Below are 11683 nucleotides of genomic sequence, written 5' to 3'. Positions count from 1 at the left end.
TACAATAAAAGAGTATGTCTAAACTCTGACACATTTTTAAATGGTTAATAGTTAAATGGATATTTTATGAAAAAATGGTGTTGTTTGCCTTTACATTTTTTAAATTATTCTGTAGTGAGTGCCGGAGAAATATATTTGAAAATGTATTGCTATAGTTTTATCAACAGTTTTATCAATAGTTTTAGTGCTTCTTTTTAATTTAATATCTAACGTTACGCATGTCTATTACTACTAGCTGCTATTGTATTGCTGATTAAATTTTTATTGTAGTGTGACAGTCACACATGACACATGTTTTAACTCTCTATATATTATAATTATTTATGTATATTAGAGTTTTAATACAATTTTAAAACCGACGCAGACAACATTTTACACATTAGCAATATTGAGCTAGAACTAAAAATATTGTTATGGACAGCCTCAGCTTGTGTGCTCGCATCATGGCTAGCATACATCTCTTATATACTGTCTATGGGTCTATCTATAGCATTCATATGGGAAGCTCATGTTTGTAATGACTCTCCTGTCTGAAAGGTGGCACTATACCCTTCTATGTTACCGAATGCACCTCGTAATTTACTATAAAGAAGTACAGGAGGAAGAAAACATTCCGCGTGGAAAACATTGCGCCAAAAGTTTTCTAGGTAACGAAGAATTTTGCTTAATATCTATAACGTTATATTGCTAAACATATTTTCGCTTTCTTCCTGTAATAATGCTTTAATGTATTTTTTTTTTAAATTGGATGTGCGGATGACGCGCGATACACGTGCAATACTGTCAAGAGTCAAGTTGTAACGTATTTTTGAAAAGCACGATATTCAGTTTTCTGCCTTGTCATGTTTTTTGCTTTTTAAAGAATGGATGAAATGCAGTCAGTTTTGCGTAATAACACAATGGACCGCTTTAATGAGGACAAGGTGAAGAAGAAGAGAAAGAAAAACAGGAACGTGCATGAACTCACTGAAAGCTCAAAGGTGCAGACTGAGAAGCACAATGAAAGAAAGCATAAGAAAACAAACACTGGACAATTGGAGAATATAAGTCTGCAGACACATACAGGTAAAAAGAAAAAAAGAAAATTGAATGAAGGAGGCGAGGTGGTCATCTTTGAGGAGGCTTCAATGATGGATGGTGGTGTCACAAGCCTGCATCAAGTAAAGGACTTGAAAACACCCACAGCAGAATCACAAGAACTGCAGGGTTCAATTGAAGATAAGCCTGCTAAAGCAAAGAAAAAGAGAGCAAATGTAACCGAGATAAACTGTGATCACATGGCACAAGAAGAACAGTCTGTCATGACGACAGAACCTGAGGAAGTCCCAAACATAAGCTATCAGGAAAGTGACTTGCCTGCCGTACTAACTGGTACTTTAAAGCGCAGAAAAAGGAAAAACCGTTTGGAAGAACCACTAGTTGATCCAAATCTCCTGAATGAACTGAAAGAATTTTGTCCTAAAATAGAATCCAGAGACCCATCTGAAATCAATAAAATGATCATGTATGACCTGCCAAGGTTCAGAGAATTCAGAAAGCAAGGTAGGTAAGCTAATGATTATATCAAAGTATGTATAGTATTTTGGATTTGTCAATCTGAAGCATGCTTGTAATGATACTTTTATTATTAAGTGTGTGTGTGTGTGTGTGTATATATATTACACACACACTATTGTACTATTTTATTACAATACTGTCTATGTTGAAGTAATATATTTTTGCCTTTCACTCTAATGTCTGCAGGCATCATGTTGAGACATGGAAGATTCTCTAATGCAGAAAATGAAAGGTTAAGACAGAATGTTGAAGATTTTATCGCTCTCACAGGAGTGAAAGATGCTGAGAAGCTCTTTCATCCAAAAATGTTTCCAGAAGAGAAATGGGAATTGACAAAGTTGAAAAAGGTCTACAGGTTTTTTGAAAGGATTGGTGAGTCTCAATCACATTGGTTTAACCTATTTTTCTGTAATTTAGATGTTGATTTTGTTTTTGAAAGTTCCATGGTTATCATCCTTGTTTGTAGACCCACAATCAAAGCCTTTTTCAGACTGACAGTCAAATTGCAATTTATGTGCATATCCATTTCATTAGACGTCCAGCGCCACGGCTTCGCATTGGCATATTATAACTATTGGCATATTATACTAAGGCGTATTATAACTAAGATATAAAACATTTTTTGGCGTACATCTACCAACACAACGTCATTGCCATCGAAATCAAAGAAGATACTCCGGAAAGAGTGCCATGGGACACATAAATCAAATCTGAACTCTGGTCAACCCACCTCTCTGCACATTTTGTATCACTCTTTTATCTATCTGACACACTTAGTTCAGTTCATGTAGCTCTTTTTTTAAACGAACTGATGATCTAAATCAGGCATGTTAAATAAAGAAGATAGATAAAGGCTACATCCTTCGAAGGACTCGGACTTCAAAGTCCACGAAGGTCGCACCCATGGGACGGTCTAGCCTATGGAGGATGTTCTTGTCGCCTAGCAAGTGTGACAGCTGCCGTTGACGAGTGGCAGTAACATTTGTAACTTATATTTATCTGCCTAAAAGCAAACCATGGTTGTCTAAATATGTTCACTTCGGTCCATGTACGTAATAATAGTATAAAGTATATAAAATCGCATCTTGGTAAGTAAATGTATATAATGTAAGTAAATATAAATCAACATTTTATGTTTTATTTTTACATTTGTATCATTAGATGCATTACTTTTACCCAATACTTTTGCTACGTTTAAAAGTGTAATCCGGCAATTTCTCTTAAAAAAAATCCTGTCATCACTGGCACGCAAGGAATACTGGGATGGGCTAGGCTGTGAAGAATCCATCCGTTTGTATCCTTCATTGCCTTTGTCGTGCCGCAGTGACACAATTGGCCTTCGAATGCGGCCTCCGAAGGATGCGTACTCTGGATTGGGACGCAGCTAAAATGTGCAGAGTGGTGGGTCTACCGGGTTGCGTGTACTGAAACATTCGCTCCCTAAAAAGTCCCACAATACACTGTGAAAAACTGTTCTGAAGCGCAAAACATAAATCATGTGAGCCAACTCACTACACATGATGAGAAGCAATAGATGTTTTATTAATACAAATTATATTATTTAATTATATTTAAGTGTAAACGTATCTAGCTAACATTTGTAATTTATTTACATCTGAAATGTTGCATGTTTATGTAAAAAGCAAAGTATTATCATAATGTACCCTTTAAATATTTTAAAATAATGCCATACAGATACCATATCACTGGAAATCGAGTCATCCGTGTCCGTGTAGCCAGGGTCCTTGCTGTCCTTACCAGTGCCTGAATTCATGTACACGATATACTGATTCGCGACCTCAGAAGCTAGGGAACGGATTGAGACGCATCCAGAACCACAGTTGAGAACCACTGCAATACACAGTGTGGATAGACAAACATTTAGATTCGATTCCAATCGATACACAAATAATTGGATTTGGACTGACAGGATGATTGTAGTCTATGACAGTGGCCTAGCACCCCCCGAGCTCTTGGATCAGTATATCATGTTCATGAATTCGGGCACTGGTAAGGACAGTACACATTGGGACACCAATGACTCTATTTCCGGTGGCGTGAAAACCTTCTCATTGTACAACATCATTACTGGTATTTATGAACAACAGCAGAGCTGATATCTTCATCAGAGCTGATATCAGCCAGCAGCCATATCACCCTGTAGCCCAAGACTGGCTACTCCTATAGCTGGTGTGTAACCAAACGGTTCAATACGAAAACGTGTATCGTCGTTACACCCCTACTGATAATGTAATCCGTATGAAATGTGCATATGGGCAATTCCATTTCTGCGGAGTTGCATCTTAGCTGGCTGAGAATTAATAAATTATAGAATGACTAAATGTCCCAAACTGGATATAAACTAATGAATATAGACAGTAACAATCACAACCGCTGCTTCAGTATTCTTGGAGAAAATCTGTTTCCCCATAGCGTTAGCTACTGCTGAAGTGTCTCATTCCCTCCTCTCAGGGAACAGAGACGCTTAATGTGCGCGCATTTCAGGTGTGTGCGTCTCTCAAACAGCGTATGCATTTACTGAAATTAGTCCTCTTTCACTGCTTATTGTGCTTGATTGGTTTAATATCACTTGTTTTTAAACTGCAAAGGATTCAAATGATAAGATTTTGTGGTGGCGCAACACGGCAATGTCACATGAGTGTAACCACAATAGAGGCGATAGTCCAACCAAAATCTCTTCTAGTTGACAAATTTCTACCGATTAATCGTGTCTATTGGTATATCGGCTACCCCTGTACATCTGGCACGGCATGAGAATGAGTAAATGATGAGAGAATTTTTGTGTTTGGTTGGAGTCCCATAAACTTTTCATATTTAAGAACATATATGTAAACTATGAGAAACTACCGGTATAACTGAACATTTTACATTTTTGTTACTGTATCTTTTTTTTCCAAATCAAATTTGAACAGCGGATGGAATTCCCAGGTCTTGTCATGATGTTTTTACCCGTGGAACGAAAGTTTTTGATGGTAGAAACTATAAGGGAAGGTAAATCAAAGTATAATTTTAAAAGTAATTTATTTGGTTTGACAAAATTTACCTGCTATGCCTTTTTAGTTTAGTTTTGTTACAAACCTCCTTGGTTTTTTTCCTTTTCTTAAAAGGTTTTCAAAAGAAGAAATCCAAACATTGCTCAAGTATCATACATTACATGGCAGTAACTGGCGAAAGATTTCTGAGCTGACTGGTCGAAGTTCTTTTTCTCTTGAGAAACGTTTTTCCCAAATTAGTTCTGGTAAGTCTAATTCAGCAAGCGTCTTTTAAAAATGTCCAAATATGTATATTTCAGGTTTAGTGACTGTTGGTAATTTTGTATATCATCTCATCACACAGCTAAAAAAAGTGGGCCGTGGTCTGTGAAGGAGGAGCAGAGACTGTTGAGGGCTGTGCGAGACCATATTGTAACAGTTCTGAAATCTGAGTCGCCAAATAACACAACACCAAAACGAGTCAGTAGAGAAATGCTCTACCAAAAATTGCCTTGGTTCAATATTGCACTGGAGGTTAAAACTCGATGTTGGAGCAAATGCAGAGAGAAATGGTGAGAGAGTCATTTAAAACACTTTTATATTAAATGGTGGTACATTTTAAGTTATTCTCTATTTGTATAATCAACATTGTTGAATTTTCACCTTCACCCCTAAGGTTGAACATACTCGCTGTACGGATGTCTTCAGGGACTTTATGTAGGGGAAGGAAAGCTCAGGAGGCCAAAATCAGACTCATTAAAGCGTAGGAGATATTGTTGTTGCATGCTTGCTTAGCTTTTGTTATCCTGTTTTTCTTAACCTTGCTTAAAAAAAAAAAAAATCTTATCTATTCACACAGAATGTATCAAACGCAAGTGGAGGATGTTACGGATGTCGACTGGGATGATCTCACGGCTGTATTCGGGTGAGGATTATTTGCAGTTGGGGTGGGTGAAATGGCAAAAATATATAACAAATGTTTTTTCAGGCAGGATCATGATCTTATCACGGTTATTTTTCATATTGGTTTGCAAGACTAATTGTTAAAGCAGAACTGTCAATTTTAACATTGAGCTCAATTTTTTGTAATTTTTGAGTGCTGTCCATACAGAGAACAACGACAAAAATCTGTGTTGCCTACCCAGTGTTATCCTCTTTTTAAAATTTGCACCCTATTGACTTGAATGGGGCAAGGTTTAAACCTGCTTTTATCCTCTTAACATCCTTGATGGGTCATTACAAGTGCCCAGCCATGTTGAGTGATTCCTTCAGAGTGAACACGGTGAATCTGACTGCATTAGATGTGAAAGATATTAAGATGTTAATTCAACAAGCGCACATACCTGTATTTACTTCCTGTTTTCGGTCGAAGTCCACAGTAGTCGATTGTCGAGTTCACGCGCGTGATCATAGGTAACTAAGCAACAGTGGAGACTCAGACTGTCATCTGTCAGCCGAAGACGGTGCTGTGTGGTGTTTTGAGAATATCAGCTCTGATGGATATTTGTAAAAAAAATAATCTTAGTTACCTATGATCACGTGCGTGATCTCGACAGTCGACTACTGTGGACTTCGACCGAAAACAAGAAGTAAATACAGGTATGTGCGCTTGTTGAATTAACATCATTTTTATTAATATCTTTCACATCTACTGCAGTCAGATTCACCGTGTTCACTCTGAAGGAATCACTCAACATGGCTGGGCACTTGTAATGACCCATCAAGGATGTTAAGAGGATAAAAGCAGGTTTAAACCTTGCCCCATTCAAGTCAATAGGGTGCAAATTTTAAAAAGAGGATAACACAGTGTAGGCAACACCGATTTTTGTCGTTGTTCTCTGTATTGCAGCACTTCAAATTTACAAAAAATTGAGCTCAATGTTAAAATTGACCGGAGTTCTCCTTTAAAGGTGCCCTAGAATGTGAAATTGAATTTAACTTGCCATAGTTAAATAACAATAGTTTAGTACATGGACATGACATACAGTGAGTTTCAAACACCATTGTTTTCTCCTTCTTGTTTAAATCTCGTTTTTGAAAAACATGAATCTCCACATAACACCTACTGTGACGTAACCAATGGGATCATTAATATGTACGCCTCCAAAATTTGCATAAGCCAAGCCCTTTCAGAGATACGGTGCTACACAGCGCAGGTGAAGCACACACGCACACAGACACACACACACGCACGCACGAACGAACGAACGCACATACACACGCACACGCACACACGTGACTGTTAAGTTCGTACTGAAAATAATGAATAAACTTACCACTCCGAAACGTCCATTTGCATTCTACAAACAACCGCTTGTTCCTCAAACTCTGCATCGTCGTCTGAAACCGGCTCAAACATATTCGGTTGTACACCGAGTCTCTCCATTTGCACGTCGGACCTGTTTGCTGTGACTCTCTGAGCTCTTGCAATGAGCCCGCAGTGAAAGAGCCAATCAGAGCAGAACTCCTCATTACTATTCATGACCCTTCCAAATAAGGTAAAAACAGACCATTTCATTCTAGGGCCAATTTATAGGGTTGGAAATTGACCTGTAAAACCTTTTCTGGACATTTTAAATGGCTTTTTAAGCCACATACCCTCTATGTAGATATCAGGGACAAAATTAAAATATTATTTCAACACATTCTAGGGCACCTTTAAGTTACTTAGCAGTACCGCCTAATTTCCCTATTTAAAAAATAGAACCCTTACAAGGTAACAAAACATAAATAAAAAAGAATGACAGACCGTTTAGGCAAAAGGTAAGGGTTGGGCAATATAACCAAAATCTTATTTTGCGATTCATCATTTGATTTATCAACAATAAGAACAATCAGTAAAGCAATTTAAAAACGGTAAAAAAAAAAAAGAAGAAAAAAGTACAGTAGGCTATGTATTTTGAAGTAAGAAATACAGTATGTATTTCAAGTAAGAGATTGAATAAGCAAATGTAAAAATAAAACTCCATAGTTTTTACTGAATGAATTGATTCTTATTCTAAGAGTAAAAAGTGATTTTGAAGTTTGATTAACAATGACACAGACAGCAGCAAGTTTATTAAGCTTCTGTCACTTCAAAAGATGCATAGATATATTGAGACGTAAAAGAAACCCAACGAGTTGTCTCAGGCGGCTTTCTGTTCACGCACAGCACTTTTGTCATGATAAAGTACTCTAATGCCACGTGAGCATAACCACAATAGGGCCATTCCGTGTCAAGTCAGAGGTCCCTGACTCAAACTATTATATTTTTTTTTCTACCATGGATAAATATTTACTGAGTAATCCACTATTTTGTAAAGGAGGGTCAAAATGACAATTTTCATCTAAAATTAAAGCCAAATTACTGGGGGGAGAAAATGACTTAAGCAAAAAAATATTTTTCACATAGAAAAATTGCCTTTAGCAATCCTTGTTGCATTAAATACAAAGGTGACAGTTCAGAAATTGGGAGAAGCACATTTTTTATGTTTTTGTTCTCAAGAAGTACCGTATAAAGATATCTCAATATCCTTTTAGATTTTGGTTCTCAACAAACTAACTAACCCTTTAAAAAAATAAAAATTAGTTTTGACATGAAATGACCCAATAGGGATGACAATCAAACAGTAGAAAAAAATAAAATAGCAACCATAGAACTGCAACTGATAGAATGTGCACTGTAGCATAATATTAACAATCTATCTGTACAGGCAGATCGAGGAGACATTTTAATCATTCACAATCTATTATACACCCCAATGTGACTGAATAACATCTCACAAAAACTTTTATGTACCTTTTTGGTTGCTCAAACACCCAATTAATCTACTACCATATATATAAAGTTTGCCCCAAAATAGTATTTTGACACTGACATTTTTCTTTTAAATGATCAAATGAAATACAATGAGGTACATTTTCTGGGACTACACAAAGAACATAATTATCTGTTGAGGCAACTGCTGTTCACTTTGATTGGTGGTTTGTTTTTAAAATTTTAGTTTTACCATTTTAAAATGGCTACGTTCAGACTGTCTGTCCAAATCTGTTTTTTTTTTTTTTATGCATATCTGATTAAAATCTGATCAGATTTACCAAGTGTGAATGGCAAAAAAAAATCACATTTCATGTGATTTTTGCTAATCCATTTTGATCTACATTCATATGTGGTGTGAAATCCTAAAACGATAACAATATGTATTGCGATAGACACGTAATCGATATCAATAAAAAATGCGTTCGATATAACGTTCAATAATTTTTTTTTTCTTCTTCGTCGGAAGAAACCAGAGGTTGCGAAGCAAGTTTGATTGCATGAACAAAGGCACTCACTCTCAGGTAACCTAGCAACGTAGGGAATGACCATAGGGAGTGACACGCTAAAGGGGGTCGCACACCGGACGAGAAGCGCACAGCGCCGAGCCGCATGAACAACTCGAGGTATAGCACACCGGACGCACACTTTCTCAGTTTATGGCCAGCAATATTATGTTTAAGGACATTATGGGATTAAGATAATATATGTACGATGTTGTGATTGTACTATACTACAATTAAATACAATCGTTGCTAAGTCTGCAGTCTGAACACTTTACGTCAGAGCGTCCGTTAACTGAATGAATTAAGAATATCACCTGAAAATCAGATAACATCAGCAATTATTTTCATTCAAGCAGCTGATTTCTGTAAATGAATGTAAAGCTAAATGTATATTGCAGCACAAGGTGAAGTCAGTATACATTTCGTTAATTTGAGACAAATAAATTTCAATTTAATATTAAACTATGTAAATGCCGCTCTGTGGCGCAGCAGGATTTTGAACAAGGTTCTGAGCCGTTTCTGGGCGCCGCGGACCGACACTGAATGGCGGTGTGTGTACACCTTTACAGTCTGGTGTACACTCATAGAGAATAATGTGTTAGAATTTTAAATACGAGGCGTTGTGCAACGTGGCGCTGCGTCGTCTGCAAATTATGCAATACTGTCGTCCCCGACTGGTAATACCACAAACTTGTTTTACCACCTTAGCCGCGCTCACCCTTTGGAGCACAGCCATGGTTGTGTTGACATTTATGCCTTTATAACTGAGGGAATTATAATCAGAGGAAGGTTACGTTTAAAATATATATTTTTTTAAATGTAATATATTTTTCTCCTGGTCCTTATTTTAAATGGGTAATAAAAAAATATAAATAATTATCGATATCGACTGATATGAAACACTTATATCGTGATACAGTTTTCAGCCATATCGGCCAGCCCTCTGACTGCTCTGATTAGATTTTGCATGATATATGCGACTTTCTCTGTTGTTTTTGCGTATACCTACCAGTGCAACGCCATTGCCATAGAAACCAATGCAGAAGAATTTGACACCACATTACAGTTAACTATGTAAAAATGGTCCCACCAGGTTGGCTATAATAAAATGGCACATGAAATGTGTAGAAGTTGCTACCCCACTACCTTCGACTGTGCAGCCCACTACCATTTTGGATGTTTTGACATGATGTCATGACAGTCCAAGACTTGAAATATTTTTCTAGGTGGAAATTCATAATTGTGGTAATTCTATAAATAATGTGAATACAGCCTAATACCACCACATGTACTAATACACACCTCTAACCACAGGGAATAATAATACCAACACCTGTAAATAACTGATGCAGAGAATACAAAGGACAGCTTTGTTATATAACATCAGTGATGACTTATGCTGGGTACACACCAAAAGATAATCGGGCTGATTTTGGGCCGATTTCCCCCCTTCCGACAATCCTAGCTATGTCCCGATCATCTTGATGGTTCTACAGATTATTTTGAAAGAGACAAAGAATGAAAATCTTTCTGTATAAAAGGTTCTATATAATGCTGGGTACAATGTTTTTTTCCCTGTGAATTTTCTGTCGAGACTGGTTGAAAATCTGTTAGTGTGTGGTCAGCTATATATATATATATATATATCCTATAGGAGCAAAACGGTTAAATCTAGGATTTTTTTGTCCTCATGTTTGTGGTCTATCACATTTTGAAAATTTTATAAGATGTAAAAAATCTTTTGGTGTGTACCCAGCATTAATTAATTTAACAAACCTATAGGATCGTAATTATAGATTTAACAGTGTAATATTTATGTATATTTTTATTTATGAAAAAGAATGAATTAATACAAGATCTTAAATTCTACAATAAATAGTCAATAAAAAGTCAAAAATATGTATGTAATGTGGTATAACTATGATATGAGAACCAATTCAATGAAACCCCAGATTAATTTAAACGTTGGTGTTTGAACATTGGAAGCATTTCAAACAATCAGAGATATGTAAGGTGAGATTGCTAGATCCAGAATAAAGAGAATATCCCCAAGGAGTTAATTAAGTTGGGGTAAATGGCATCTGAGCACAATTACACAGGTTATATTATTCAGGTTCCCAGCAAGTAAATGGAATAATGCACCTGCTTGTTCAAGCATGATGATGATGCAGGTGTAAACAAGCTTGATGTCACGCCTTTGTCTCATAGGGATGTTCCTCCAGCACATGTGCAAGCAAAGTGGCACCAGCTTAAAGTTTGCTATGTGCCAAATTGGAAGGCCAAGTGTTTTGGAGGTAAGTGCTTTCATTTATTCCACATTATTGCTGAATTTAGGTTTTTGCATCATAGATAGTAGTTCTTCTGTTTTTGACAGTGTACTCGAAATATGGCTACCTAAAAATAATGTTTGATACTCAACATAGCCTTGTAAACAATTTACTTGGTTTACTTTACCGTTTTTAAAGACTAAAATATAGGTCAGAGCCTCGAGTACATGTAAAAAAAAAAAAGTGATCTTAAAACCTACCACGTGTTGGCTCATGTAGTGACTGGAGCATGAATTTCCTACTGAATGTCTATTAATGTATTGTATGTCTATGATGTTTCTTCTAGACATTGTTGACTTCCTCTATGAGAAAATCTTGCCAGCCCTGGAGAAAGATTGTGAAGACCTTGATGACAATGAGCTGAAGGTTGAACAGAAGCAGAGCTTTCTTATATCTGACATTTTTCTGGACATTAATGAGGATGATTGCTGTGACAGTGATGAAGAGAGTGGCCAGAAAGAGGACAACACTTAAATTGATTACTTGTACTGGATAATTAGACAT

The 11683-nt window shown here is 36.6% G+C and overlaps 1 protein-coding gene across 1 annotated transcript; it reads left to right on the top strand.

Moving 5' to 3' along the window:
- Positions 1-491: 491 nt before the first annotated feature.
- Positions 492-11653, top strand: ttf1.6 (transcription termination factor 1, tandem duplicate 6; the record flags this gene model as incomplete). Its single annotated transcript, XM_079608304.1, has 10 exons — positions 492-647; positions 863-1542; positions 1744-1929; positions 4491-4569; positions 4686-4816; positions 4915-5122; positions 5227-5313; positions 5410-5475; positions 11061-11146; positions 11466-11653. The coding sequence occupies exons 2-10, from the start codon at positions 864-866 to the stop codon at positions 11651-11653; spliced, it is 1710 nt and encodes a 569-aa protein (XP_079464430.1). The 5' UTR covers positions 492-647; position 863.
- Positions 11654-11683: the final 30 nt, after the last annotated feature.

The sequence above is a fragment of the Phoxinus phoxinus genome, assembly GCF_949152265.1.
Source record: "Phoxinus phoxinus genome assembly, chromosome: 3".
Lineage (NCBI taxonomy): Eukaryota > Metazoa > Chordata > Actinopteri > Cypriniformes > Leuciscidae > Phoxinus > Phoxinus phoxinus.
The sequence above is the reverse complement of the archived record's forward strand: the minus strand, read 5'-3'. Positions and strand labels throughout refer to the sequence as shown.